Source organism: Pezoporus occidentalis, unplaced genomic scaffold (genome assembly GCF_034315485.1).
Source record: "Pezoporus occidentalis ecotype Australia unplaced genomic scaffold, CSIRO_AGI_Poc_V1 ctg35, whole genome shotgun sequence".
NCBI lineage: Eukaryota > Metazoa > Chordata > Aves > Psittaciformes > Psittacidae > Pezoporus > Pezoporus occidentalis.
The window spans coordinates 5,570,961-5,585,838 of NW_026915483.1; the positions used below are offsets into that span (position 1 = coordinate 5,570,961).

At 39.4% G+C, this 14,878-nt stretch overlaps 2 protein-coding genes and 1 long non-coding RNA gene across 4 annotated transcripts in view; 2 read left to right on the forward strand and 1 right to left on the reverse strand.

The window, feature by feature from the left end:
- Positions 1-11,078, reverse strand: part of SHQ1 (SHQ1, H/ACA ribonucleoprotein assembly factor) — a 54,678-nt gene extending 43,600 nt beyond the window's left edge. Inside the window, exons 1-7 of one of the 2 annotated variants that reach the window (XR_009966949.1) lie at positions 10,976-11,078; positions 9,337-9,509; positions 7,985-8,049; positions 6,997-7,119; positions 6,050-6,201; positions 4,484-4,596; positions 2,775-2,902 (exon numbers count right to left, since the gene is read on the reverse strand). Coding sequence is in view for 1 of the 2 variants with exons in the window: in XM_062630344.1 (XP_062486328.1) it covers positions 2,775-2,902; positions 4,484-4,596; positions 6,050-6,201; positions 6,997-7,119; positions 7,985-8,049; positions 9,337-9,482 (727 nt within the window). In the remaining variant the exon portion in view is untranslated. The remainder of the gene's footprint in view (positions 1-2,774; positions 2,903-4,483; positions 4,597-6,049; positions 6,202-6,996; positions 7,120-7,984; positions 8,050-9,336; positions 9,510-10,975) is intronic. The other variant, XM_062630344.1, reaches the window with a different exon arrangement.
- The window catches only part of LOC134169621 (uncharacterized), a 640,302-nt gene that overhangs the window by 118,973 nt on the left and 506,451 nt on the right, over positions 1-14,878 (forward strand). The window lies entirely within an intron of this gene.
- The window catches only part of PPP4R2 (protein phosphatase 4 regulatory subunit 2), a 66,941-nt gene continuing 65,421 nt past the window's right edge, over positions 13,359-14,878 (forward strand). The window contains exon 1 of the mRNA XM_062630346.1: positions 13,359-13,362. The gene's annotated coding sequence lies outside the window, so the exon portion shown is untranslated. The remainder of the gene's footprint in view (positions 13,363-14,878) is intronic.

Genomic DNA, 14,878 nt, shown 5'->3' on the forward strand with positions numbered 1-14,878 from the left:
TTTTGTTTTCGTGGACTGGCTTCCGGAAGCACACAACCTTCCTGCACACAGGACAGACAATGTTTCTGCAAGCTGGCTGTATTACACCTATCACAACTTGTACACCTTTTAAACATCCCAATATCTGACATTTCTTTACAGGCTATATGCTTGGAAGTCCTCATCACGAAAGACAATGGAAATGGCCTAATTTCAGATGCTTTCCTGAACAGAAAACATGAATTTGCAACTCAGGAAGAGGAAGAAATCTGGGTACTCTTCATTTTATGCCTTTTTTCCAGAAGAAATAAAATGAAACTGCGTGACGGTTTGAATCCCTCCTTCTTATGCCCTTAAACTGGTTCAGAAGCAAACAGGGATACACATATACACAGGCTCAAAGAATTACCACACACCATGAAACATACTGCAATGCACGTTTCTGCCCCTAGAGCTTCTTTGCTCAAGTACCCTTTGGCTTTTCGTAGTTAAGCACCAGTATTCAAAGGCTTCTTACTACAAGCACACTCTAATGCCAATGACAGCCTCTTTATCCTTCCAGCTGTAGAGCATACCTTCCCTTAATGCAGACTTCTCCCCAGTTCTAGTGGAAATAACATTTCTCAAGTAGTAAAGAAGGCCCTTCACTCAGCATGGTCCTTTTTGCTTTTATGTGCCTTTTTCATGCCACTTCCACTTACTAAGCATGCATACAGGAATACGTGTTAATGCAGATACACAGTCGAACTGCATTCGACTGGTAAGAATTCCTGAATCTGTAACTCAGATTAGCCAGACCATCCCAATGATTGGATAAAGCATAAAAGCAATACAAAACCACAGGTAACTCACCCTATTGATAGTCAGACTCCAGGTCCAAGAACCCAGACCTACCTTTTGCCCTTTTGCATTCCATTCGTAAGAAACTTTCAAGTAGAACCTGTACTCCCTCTCATGGTGGCTGCTTTCACCACAACTCACTCAGGTTTAAGAACCTCCACTGGTTTCAGATTCCCATTCTGCCCTTTGCCATCCCCATCTGCTGTTGCCATTCAAACACCCTTAGCAAAACTGAGGTCTTTTTAAGGAAAAGGGTGTGTTGTTGTCATTAACATAACCCAGATGGCCTCTCATGTTGCTTAAATTTCTTCAAGATACACTTAAACTACATGAGCCACTTCGTTCAGCCATAGGAAGGTCACACTAAATTCTTTTGATCATTCCTATTAAATGCATCTGTTAAAACAACTGTTTTAGAGAAAGATGATCCTTTATGTAGCTCCATTTTCTGCATAACTTTCATTAGCTTGCCAGGCTTTGAGTAGTTTGTCTGTTGCTGTTGTCCCTAAAACCCAGTAACGTTTGTATTTTTTCTTCAGAATTTCAGTTTGGACTAAAAACATCCTTTATCAATAATATCATCCAGCAGCTCTTCCTTTTCATTATAGTCCTCAACACAGGCAAACATTAGCAGTGTTTCATTTACTCAGGAGTAAATAGATGAAAACAAACAGAAGAACCCCTCATTATTCTATTCTCAAGCCTCTTGTACCTTTGTACAAGGCTTTTTAAATCAAATGCTTGTGGTGGATATAATTTACAATTTCTGGCTTTAGATGCTGAAAAGAGACCGGTAATGAAGATAGATTACATTCACGATGAAGTACACAACACTTACACAGATTCCATTGTTCTGGAGGAAATGTGAAGGTACAGGTATTATTAGTGCACTAATATTTGCTAAGAACCTCTGGTGAAGGGATTATCATTATCTACTTCAGTAATGTCAGATTTTCCTACTACACAGGAAATGAACAAAGGACAATAAAAGAATATGCATAATAGTAACTTGTAATGCTCTCTGCAATCACTGTGTACAGACAGGTAACCTGTAATGCTACAAGGTCATCTACTAAACCTGAAACCATTCCTTTTAGTTTCCAAAAGGACATAACGATTTTCCTTTGAAAAAAAGTCTCCAAGACCCATAAAAATTATCAGTAGAGTAATAAATGCCACGAGCATGTGCGCTACTGTGTCAATAAAACAAAACACCCTACAGAAGACATGCTCATCAGAGCTAAAGGGCTGACATTAGTACAATCTTCAACAGCTGACTCTTGCAAAACTTGCTGTAAAGTGTCTGCACCTTATTTGGAATTGGGCACAAAACCCAGTTTTGGCTATTTTTTCCTTTGAAAATACAAGTAAGAACGGGAGAACAGTTACTTGAAAAATCTGAAAAAAGAGGAACTAAGTACCAGCAACAAAGGACCCATTTTCTAGCTGTTACAATCACTAAACAAAGATAGGTTTGATTTGATTTCAATTATTATGACTTACTGACATTTGTATCTCCTTTGAAATTTTAAAGATTGCAGCAAACCCTTGAAAGGGAACTTTTTCTTCATCCATACCTGAAATTCTGAAACAGCCTTTATGAACAATTAACTCCAAAATTTGCTCTGTAGATGAAAGAGATCACACGCTACACTAGGCAACTAACAGATAAAATGCTTAAGATGCAATGACTACTTTATAATATATTGTTAATTACACACACACAAGTGTCTCAAAGATTTCAGTATAAAGCTGTCCCTCAGAGAATCTATTTTTTTACTGGAGGACAGAAGTAACAGAACACTCCTTTATGAAGAATGGTTAAGACCAAAAATTGTAGGGTTAAAAACATATTTTTTCCCTTAAGAACAATAACCTAAAAGATAACATGGCATCACAGCAATTATCATTCAAGCAACAAGTGCGTATATATATATACATATATATATTCTCACCAATTCTATGAGTGTCCTGATCCTGATGACTTTCCCCCTTCAAGGCTGTCATTTTTTTATGAGCATCAACCCACCATGGTTTGTACTTCAGAACATGCTGAACAGCTTCATCTTCAAAAAAATCAGCACTGGGGGGGGGGAAAGAAGAACGAAAACAAACACCAAAACCAGTCATATGCTATTCCAATTTACAGTGTACGTGGGTATATTTTAATGCATACATAGAATACACCTGACTTGGCTGTAGGCTACTTTTCATACATTAGAAATAATTTCTGACACAAAAGCAGAAGATAATCATTATTAAAATAAAAATTAAAACAATATTCTCCTATCTTACAATATCCCTTCCTTACTTTCTCTACCTTTCCTGAGCCACCCAGAAACCTGGGAAATTGATGAGCTGGCAGCATGACATGAAGGTGAACAAACCTGACTTCTTCTGGGTGTTAAAGGAAGACGTTCCAAAGAGAAGAATTCGCAGACAGTGTCACTGGCAGCAAATTGCATTTTATTGGGAAGCACTAAAAACTTTGGGTACTTTTGCATATACTTTGGGAAAGGGTATGCAGCTCAAGGGCAAAGATACAGTAGGGATGGACTTCTAGGGAAACAAGGGCCTGCCTAGTACAGCAAGGTGGAAAAAGAAGAGTTGTACATTAATTCTGGAAGACAGATTTACCTCCACCTCAGCAAAAAGCCACTGTGGTAAAAGTCTCAATATAGTAATTCTGGGAGGACTTATACCAAGTGATTCAAGTTCTAAGCCTCCTCTTATTTTAGCTTTTTCTTCACAACAAGCAATTGTATAAATATTGAGAACTAAAAAAAAAATGCAGGAAAATTCATAATACCTTCCTAATCATCACACAAAACCTGTCCAGTCTACTGAACAGACACAATCTGCTTTACTCTCACACTGACAGGTTTTTGTTGCCTTCCTTCAGTATCTTTATGAAGTAACTTAAAGAGATCAGCAAGCGTGCATTTTACTGAAAGGCAACAAAACATTTGTTTGCCAGTTTCTCCCTGATCTGTCCTCAGGATACACAAGAAAACATTTTTTGTTGAAGAAGGACTGGTATCATCTGAAGCAACCAAAACACAGCCATTAAACTGAATGTTTGCAGCTCATTTACCAAGCCAGAACACAGGATCTAAAATGGAAACTCACAATTACTGTCAGTTGCGTCACATTATAGGTTAGGAACTACTTCAGTTCTAAGTGAAATGTTCTTCCAAGTGATGGCTCAAGAAGGCTTTTCTATGTGCTACAGAAACACACGGGAAAAATACCAAGCTTGCAAAGATAACTTCTGAAGAAACTCAAAGTGCGTTAAGCCTCCCTCTCACCAACAAAACACAAGTACTAATTCTCCCTACCAGGGACTATGCTCTTTTTCCACCAAATCAATCTTGCAGGAGTCACAATATATTAATAGAGCTCACGGCTTCACTTTAGTTTACTTATCTGGAAGTCTCTGAACCCAACTTGACCTGAAATACTCAAACTTGAAAGGCATGAAGAATCACTTCCACCTTCATGTTCACAGGATGAAGCAGAAAGAAACACGAAGTCTTGGTTTGGAACTTTTCCTCATTCTGCTGTAAAGCTATAATTTTTTAATCTTAATCATTTTTGAAAAGAAAAAGTGAATATTTCAATTGAGGTACTTCTACTTGACAAGGTGAAGTAAATCAATACTCACAGGTAATGATCAGGCTCAAACTTGGCAGCCTCAGCTGCCAGACGTTTCCTCCTACGCTCATCTACAGGAGTTTGATCTGGATCCTTAATGTCAATAACGTCACTGAGTTCATCCTGAAAATGCAACAAAAATTATAGGACCAGGCCACATGTATCACATACAAGGTTTATTCAGTAAGATTTTAGGAAGAATGCTTATCAGCATTACTACACTGAAATCCCTAGATGCTCTTCAATCTCCCTTTCACATCTTCCAAATTCATGCTCCTTTGTGCAAATAAAACATCAAAATTCCAAAGAAATTCAATTACTTGAAGCTCCTTAGAATTCAGGATATTATGAAGTCTATTCAGGCTGTTTTATCATAAGGCAGCGGGTTACTCTGCATTATGATCAAATCTGCAATGTTTAACAAAAGCACACAACCACAGACATGGTAAAACTCATAGATACTGTTTTTGTGACTTTTGAGATTACTCTCAGAGTCTGAAGTGGCCATACATTAATTAATGGGCAACTGTAGTAACATTTAGGCATCATTATGTAGTGGCACATTAAAGCTGATAGAAAATGTACTTCTTCACAAATTTCATTGTAATAAACTAGTGTACACATCCTAATAGCATGTAAATACATTCTCCATAAACAGCAATCCTTCTGCTCCAAACTCTGATAATTCTACAATTCATGCAGTAAGTAGAGTTACATAATTAAGCTGCTCTAAGGAATTACAACTTAAATTGCTTAACACATAAGAGTAAAGTAACTGCATTTCAAAGCTCCTATCTTAACAATTAATCTGCAAAAGCAAATTGCAATGCATCAGCATAACCCTCATAAATCCCACAGATATCAGGTGGACAGACAGCCTGAAGAGTGCACACTTCAAAAGTTACTGTCTGGTAAGAAGAGTCTAACATAAAAATGAGAAAATCACCACGAATTTCACAATGATAAAAAATTTTACTGCAACAACCACACAGATTAGCCAGCTTTCATTTGGTTGTTGGTTTGGGTTTTGATTTCTCTTTAAGTTAAAAAATAATTAAAATTCATGGCATCTGAAATACACTGTACATTAATGTTAAGAGTTTGAAGTCAGAACAGAAGACAGTACCAAATATAATGCAAAAGTGTTAAAGCAGACTGTTAACAGCCTGCAGACTGTTTGCAGCTTGTCAGAACTCTTCACCTGGCACGTGGCCTACTTCATAGAGGCCTTTTCCCATGCCTTCACAGGCCAGCTGAGCCATGCTGGTGATGGCAGCACACTTCCAGAGCCTGATTTTACTAAGGGCCCTATTCAGCCCTTCAGTGCTGAAATTACTGCAGAGACAGATCAGCCTCTTGACCCTGCTATACAATTCACTCAATCTTGACCACCCCCTATTTCCACAGGAACAAGGATTTGTCTGTACTACTACATGCAAAAGCAGAGTATTCTCAGTAACAGAATGGGATAATGGAAAGCAGTTACTTAATGATTCCCTTCTGTGCACAGAACAAGCCTGGAAGACTGCCCAATACCCAGTACTTTTATGATAGGAAAAGGCAAAAATGCATCTACCTGCAGCCGCTGGAACACCCCTGACCGCAAGTTCCCAAAGCCGTAACAGTACTGTAGTGGTAGACTGCTTTCTGCACTGTCTTTGTGAGGGGTCTGCTCTATTTCCCAGTCAAATTCTTCTTCCTCCTCCTCAGACAACTCAGCAGAGGCAGCTATATGTATTGCATAGTCAGAGAAGGAAAAATCATTGCACAGAAAATACCTATGTTTTAATAGAAAGTCAAACACTGGTAATACAATAAACCTTCTTCATCTTACTGCACCTCCTAAGAAATCTTATACAACACTGGGTCACACAGACAGATGCTAATATCAATAATCCATAGGTTCTGCTTCAAATTCTCCAACTTACAAAAATGAAAACCAGGAACACTAAAGTTTTTAACTATATGCCTTCAAAGACTGAAATAATTGCTGCCTTGATTTCAGCAAGATCAAAACTTGATGCTGAGACAACACTAACCAGAAGCAAAGCCATGTTATCAACAATTGAAGAAAAGCATAAGAAAATTAACCACAAATAAACATTTTTGTCTTAAATCATAGAATCATAGAATCATTTTTGTCTTAAATACTGATGTTAAAGTCGTCCACTAGAACCTGAATTAGCCTCTACCATTTGAGCTACAGGTCCAGTTGTGCTAGTGTGTAGAAAGCAGAAAACTCAACTGTGTGTGGCGGATACAGCCACTAGAGGGGTACAACGATCTACAGAGGATCAGCATAAACTAAGCACATTTTGGAAAAATGTAAATATAACTAATAAGACACGTGTATCACATGCAATACTTTTGTTTCTATATTTACCCATACTTTCAGATCCATTCACAGCCTTCTTGTACCTTGGACAAGACACTAACAAATACTGTAGTTTTCTACATGTATCGCTATGTAGTTCTATAACTATTTCATTATGTACATGTATAAATAGGATTGTTTCGTCATACCTATTTCTTCTACTAAAGGTTTTGCTGATCTTGATTTCTTTGGTGCTAAAAGAGATGTCAGCATGTCCAGTCCCTCAAAATACTGTCCAGGAATCTCCTTAGGTAATTGAATTGTAAAAGCTCCTTAAAAGAAAGTCAGAATATAGTTACTGCATGAAAATATCCAAAACAAACAAAAATGTGCATTTTCTTTTAATGAAAGACTCACAGAAACCAGGACATACGCATTTTATTATGCATCAATTTCTGTGCATGTTTTTAACCTGAGTTCACAAGTTTCACAAAACCCAAGTATTTTAATGATAGAATATGAGACAGAATATTTAACGAGTTGTGGTCTTTTGACTCACTTTTATATAAACCAAACCAACAAAATACAAGCTTCATTTTATTTTTAATCCTTCCACCATCAATCAAGCAATCAACAGATCACAGGAAACTATATTCAGCAATTCATTGTCCTAGTCAAGCATGTAATAAAGACTTCGCAAGCAGCAAACTATAAGTTTTATTGGTAGGTTTCACCAATTTTCACCTAATTCCAGAAGTTGTGTGTTTTATTCCAAAAATACCTTCCACCTTGAAGTGTGGAGAAAGGCTAATGCCTTCTCTCTCAAAACATAGCCAAGGGACTGCCTCAGGATTACCTCATTTCTACTCAGCATTACCCGACTTCTTTGCAGATTTACTAACAATCTTAGTACAGCAATATGCCTGTCCCCACCAGGGCTTGAAGAGGATGTGTACACAATTATTTCATTATTAAGACAGTTCTGGACACATCCTCTGAGCTTAAGGATGGCCTGAGTACACACAAGAAAGTATGAAAAAAATCTTATTCAAGTTAAGTAACATAGGAAAAACTTTACCTTTATTTACATTGTTGTGTATTTCACTAGAGTACTATGTAATTCCAGTGCAACATATAAATTATTGGAGAGTTAGTAGCATTTTTATTGACATATATAGTAATAACATTAATGAATACCTTTGTCTGTATTATAAGATGCTTTTTCTCTGCCATCTTCTACAATTCTTCCAGGAAGCGTCAACCTACAAGCAAAAATGAGATGCCTCATTGAATGCCTCACTAAATCTACAACTTAATGTCTCAGCCTATAAAAACATAAGGCATATTCCAAAAGTAGCACGAAGGACTTAGCTACATGACTCCTTTCAACAGTAATGGAAGTCACGTAGATAAATCCCCATTTACTTCAAAATCCATTTCCCTAAATATTGGCACAAGAGATCAGCATCTGAGATGAGATTTGTGACTCCTGGCTCCCGGCCTGGGTGAGGTTACAACCACCACAGAGATGACACCCTTTGCATTTATATGCAGCACTTGGAAGATACTACAATTTAAAAACTATAAGCTAACCCACAGTGACAGGATATGAGAACTCTCAAGAGCTCCTGTTTTGCTTATTAAGAATAACTAAGTCACTCATTCTACCAGTCCACTAAAATCGCTTGTGGTCTACTAATGTTTAAAGCGGAAGCATGCCCAAGAATACAGGATACAGAAAATAAGAAAGGTTAATAGCTTGTCATGCCAAAGGTTCTCTTAACACTCTCACACCAAGACTGCCTCTTCTTCCTTTTCTACAGAATATTGGGGACTCTTCTATCTAAAGAGAAGATACAGCTGGAAGCTCACTTCCTACTGCCTCCACTCACATGGCTTTTCTCTTATGTTATTAAGAGTGCATCAAAATCCATTCTTCATCAAATATACCATGTCTCACTCTCAAGAGGCAAAATACACATTTGTTCTACACATCTTGCATCCAGAATTGTCTTCCCATTTGACAATCATAGAATTACAGAACAGTTTGGATTGGAAAGGACCTTAAGATCATCTAGTTCCAACCCCCTGCCATGGGCAGGGATGTCTCACACTAGACTATGTAGCCCAAGGCTTTGTCCAGCCTGGCCTTGAACACTGCCAGGGATGGAGTATTTATCACTTCTTTGGGCAACCTATTCCAGTGCCTCACTGCACTTACAGTAAAGGAACTTCTATTCTTTAATAATCATCATCATCATCATCTATTAATATTTAATCTATTAAAATACTAATCTTTAATAATAATCTATTGTAAAATAAATTTAGAGGAGTATTCCTTTAAACTCCCTTTAACGTAATTTAATGCCTAACAATGAAGTGCCCAGATCCATAAAAACAATCCTTTGCACAAAACGGGCTGTCTGTAGTTGACAGTGTAAAAGCTGCAGATGAGGAATGTTCTGAAGGGGCCAAAATGAAGTTCTTTCTCTACTGAATATATTTACTTAATAAAGTTCAATTTTTGTTTAAATCCTTCCACTACTTACCTAAGGAAGTATGGCTTAGCATAAAATTTAAAATCTTCCCCTTCAAAATACACATCAAACTCTGAAGCTCTGGCATAAGGCACTTTGATTACTATTGTAAGAAAGTCAGGATCCTGGGTCAGTTCAAAAGCTGGAGTTATCATCATGAATCCAGCAGGAAAAGCTGCGTGGCCCTATCAAAACAGAAAAACAAAGAAAGATCACTGTAGTTTCCAACTTACCAGAGCAAACGGTATCTCTTCAAAATTCTCTAAGAGGAACATTTCAGATTCTAACAAAAGTATCTTCCATGTGCTGAAGAAGAAAACACAACAGCAGCAACAAAACAAAAGTTATCAAGAATGTGAAGGTACCACCTCTGTGCTTCTTAAAAAAATAACTGAATGTAAAGGAACGCAAACATTTGGAGCACAGGAAAGCACCTATTATGCTCTGTTTAAAACCCACTAAAGTCAGTCCTGGAACTTGTCAGCTTTTTGTAGCTGTGGTTTATAACTATGTTTAAATCTTTACAGTTCATTAGTGAACTGATCACAAATCTCTATTAGAAAATACTGAAAAATGGTAATACTTCCAAAAAATTAGGCTGTATTTCATAATGCATATACCTATCAACCAGAACACAAGCAAAAGATCGAGTACACCCCAAACAGATTATATGGGCACGCGCACTAATGATACTGCTATATTCAATGCATAATGGGATAGCACACAGTAATTCAAAGATGCTCCTTTGCAGCACATTCATGACACAACAGCTTAAACATGAGCAGCTGACACACTCAGGATGTCCAGCATGAGCATGCTTATATTTTGATCAGTTTGTAGGCGTTCCACAAATCTGAAGAAGCATCCTAAAAAACTCGCATGCCTTCCTGTCCTGGGTTCAGCAGTAGCAGTCATTTTGTCCCCTTCCTAGTAGCTGGTGCAATGCTGTGGGTTTGACTTTCAGCCTGGGAACAGCACTGATAACACCAATGTTTTTAGTTGCTGCTCAGTACCGTTTACTCTGACCAAGGACTTTGTGAGTCTCATGCTCTGCCAGGGAGGAGGGGAAGCTGGAAGGAAGCAGAGACAGGACACCTGACCCAAACTAGCCAAAGAGGTATTCCATACCACAGGACGGCATGCCCAGGATGTAGAACTGGGGGCAGTTACCTGGAAGGGTTAGATCACTGCTTGGGTCAGGCTGGGTATCAGTTGGCAGGTGGTGAGCGGCTGTATTCTCTTCCCTTGTTATTTCCCTTATTATTATTACTGGTGGTAGCAGCAGTGGTTTGTGTTATACCTTAGTTACTGGACTGCTCTTGTCTCAGCCCATGGGAGTTACATTCTTTCGATTCTCCTCCCCATCCCTCTGGGAGTGGGGGGGAGGAAGGGCGAGGACTGAACAAGCGGCTGCGTGGCTGAGTTGCTGACGGGGCTTAAACCATGACATTTCCAAAGATTCAGTGGAAGAAAATATACCACAGTAGCAGTAATGGAATTAAATTCCATAGAGGATACCTGCCACCTCCTTCACCAAGTGTTTTTTTAAGGACAGTTCATGATTAGCATCCATCAGAACCATACTTATGTATGTACATGGGCATGTGTATATATTTAGCATGAGAGAAGGGACTTACACAGTACCACTCACCTGATATACAGCTTGTCTGACCCTTCAATAGTTTCTAAATGCAAGGCAATTCCCCAGGTTTAGCTTAGATTTCAGCTGGGGGGAGAGGAGGGAAGAAGGGGACTTAAACAGAATCACACATCTTTGAAAACTGCAAATTACCTTTTTCAGACAAAAATATTTTCTCCAAAAAATGCAAAATAAAACTTATCTGGGAAAGAGCAAGTTGTCACTGACTTTCACAGTTATCTTTATTAAACATATCCCCATTCGGACAACTTCATGAGAGCTAAATTAACAGATTACACTTTTTTCCCCTACCTCACTTGACAAGGATGAAAAATAAATGAACTCCAGTTTCACCATATCGCTTGATTCCAGGGCACTTGATTCCCACCCTTTCCAGGCTGAGAAGCTGCCATGTGTTTACTGAGTTGTAACTAGATAGGAGACACCTGGCCTGAAAAACACCCAATACACACTTCTGTGTACCTTCTTCTCTATGCAAACACCACGCACTGTCCAATGAGAAAGGATAGATAACAAACCCCCATTTATACCCCTCAAGGATGATGTGCCAGCCCGCATGTTTATATTGCAACAGCCGTTCCCACCTCCCAGCACTGCCACACCTTCGGCATCCCCTAACGACCTCAAACTAATCGGGAAGCTCCCGCACAAATCCCAGATATTTCACAGACCTCATTTTAGGAACCACGCAATACCACAACATTCAATCCCCAGCAGCACTTCCCACAACCGAAAATCAAGGTATCAAAAAACAATGGAGCTTCTCAACCTTTTACTGGAGAAAAGTAAGAGCAAGTAGAACTAAAAAAGTATTTCTGTTGCAGCCAGGAAAAGGGACAAACTGCTTTTCCCTCAGAGCACCACGGTAAGGCACAATGTGGCACCGCTCCCGGTCAAACGCCGGCTCCCCAGCCGCACCGGGGGTACACAAAGGGAACCCCGCCAGCCGTACCCCAAACGACCCCGGGTCGAGCGGAGAAGCCGCTCAAGCCAAGGTGACGCGGTGAGGGAAGGGATGAGCCGGGCTCGCCACCAGCAGACCCGCACCACGGCTGAGGGCCGCGAACCGCCGCCACCCGCCGAGTCCCTGAGAGCGGGGAAAGGCTCCGAGACCACCGCTGCCGGCGGGAACACGGCTCCACTCAAACCACGTCCCCGCCGTTACTCACCACGCCGGCGCCATTCCGCTCCCTTCACCGCGCAGGCGCAAGGAGCACCGGCGGCGCGGGAGCCAGCTCGCTCCGCCCCGAGGGATGCCCCGGCCCGGCCTCCTCCTGTCTCACAAACCGCCCCTCTTGCTGCTGCCCGCCTGCGGGGGAGAGCGAAAACGGAAGGGTGGAACCGGCGAGTGGGCGGTCAATGGCATGGGGGCCGGCTGAGGGAGCACCTCCCACCCCTCGGGGTTGGCCGTACGTCGCGTTCCCTCCCTGTCTGCTGCTGGCCGGGGAGCCGCTGGCCAGGGTGACCCGTTCCTTCCCTTCTCTCCCCGGCTGGCTTTGTGTTTGAACAAAAGTGAGGGTTTGGTGGGCTTGTTCCTGCTTCAAGGGAAATCCAGTGATCTCAAGAGATAAAAGTAGTATTTGATCAGATCCTAATCCTCAACTCCCACCAAAATGCTATTCAGAGGATGGGGTGCTGCAGTCTGAAGATCGCTTCCATAGCCTCTGTGCTTCCCACACACACACACTTTGTGATAGCTGCAGTAGGCATCAGACACGGTCAAATACTGCTTAAACGTAACAGGCTGTGGAAAGTTGATGGTGTTATCTCACAGCTCAAAATATAAGAAATGCTTGTATATGTAAATAAAGGATCCAGTGAGAGCAAATGCGGCTGGAGAGGAGAGAATGAAGTTAGTAACTGAGTAAATACAAGTAGGTTTGGACCTAATATAATTTAAATTGATGTGGTAAGGATAAAATGATTTCAACAACCAAAATACATTGAAGTGGAGGGCTGCAGAAATAGAGGAAACAGAAGAGTGGCCCCAGGAGCACTGCTGGAATAGTAATTCTCGATTATGTAAGTCTCTTCTAAGACAGCAGATAAAAGCGAACAAGATTGACAATGTGAATAGAGGGTGATCCTGATGAATCAAAAGAAAAATGGCATTAAGAACAAGAACCTCAAAAAATGCTAAAAGCAGTAAAGTTGGTTTAAAAGCCATAATTTACTTATCTTTAAATACAGCACCTAATGTAGAATTAATCAGATTTTTTCTGACATTGGACCAAGAAAGTCTGGTTCCAGATAATTCTCTAAATTTTTAAATGCTACTGACTCTCTCCCTGCCCCCTTTGAAATGCATTCAAATGTTTTTCCTGAAGGGGAAAAACCCATAATTATGTAACTTCTGCTAATGAAGTATGCTTGGGGGTTTTGGGTTGGTTTTGGGTTTTCTGAATAGACAATCAATCTTCCAGGGTAATAAAGACTGATTTGTCTTGCTGGAAATCCACTGCAAATGGCATCTTTTCATGAGAAAACATCTTTATTCTTGTACAGAACTGAATCAGGAGTTTAAATACTGCACAAAAAATAAATAAGTGCTACAGAACTGATCCAGATCATTCCCCCCATTGATGTAAAATTGACAGATCATTTAATATTCTGCCTAAACGTTCCAGGGTGCCAGTTTTTTACAAGCAGAAATTGAAGATGCCTGGCTTATGGTTTTATATATATATTAAGAAGTTAAGGACATGTTATTTGAGACACTGGATTGGACTTGGACCAAGGCCTTACCCAAGTCTTCAGAAACTTTTGATGCATTTCCAGACAACTTCAGCACTAACTTTCTTTTTTTCACTTTTGGACCTTACCAATGTAATCTATAGTAAGAATATTGGGCAGGAAGCTGAATTATGAACCAGTAGGCACCATCTTCACTGGGTAAGTTCAAATATGAACGACAAGACTATGAAAAATAAGAAAGAAGTTTTATCGGAGTTTGTGCTTGTCTAACTGACCCTTTCCAAGACTGACTCAGAATTATTTGCTTTAGAGTCTAAGAACCCCCAGGTGTTTTTGTCTGGTAATACTTACCTTGTAAAAGAAATATTTATATGCTGATTTTAATGAAGAAACTGGTGCATCAGCCATTCTGCTCTTCCATCCAAGTAAAGAATTAAAGAGTATCTCTAAAAACTTTGTATTGCTTTCTTCTGGAAAAAGCATACTGAGTTTTTTTTTGGCTCTGATGAAGAAGTTTTATTTAGAAATGTAAAAAAAAACCATGTATTTTGATGCATCTTTCTGATGAAGAAGTGAATTTGGCTGCTGTATGTTTAATGGAGCACTGAAGAACGAATGTGCATTACCTACAATGTTCTGGCCGAGTAAGTAGTAAAACTTGCTGTCCCTTTGAAAAGTAGAAACATGAAGCTTTGCAATCTGCAAGCACAATTGACTCTGCATGGCTAACAATAACAAGTAAATCTGGCATAATCCCATGGATGTGATATATACTGTATTGTAGACATACAATGGACATGTACATAGAAATAGTAATCAGATACAAAATGTGCATTTAATTTAACAAGTAAAAAAATGTTTATTTACCCAGGAAGCAACTGGAAATAGAGTAGGTATATGTATCAATATTAAATGTATTTCTCTGTGAAATACATTACAAAATACGTTACGAAATACATTACTATTTCCATTCTCTGAATTAGCAGTGCTATAATTTTTATAAAGAACTAAAAATAGTTCTGTAATTGTCAGACTTATACTTTGCAAAAATTCAGTAAGTGAACAATGTAAATGGTAAATAAAGACTTTGCCTGAGATGGAACTAGATATTATTGCACACGAGTAGAATTCATATTATTCTTCCCTTTATTTTAAAAACAAGTGGAAAACAGGTATTTGTACATCTTTTATCTAAGTGAC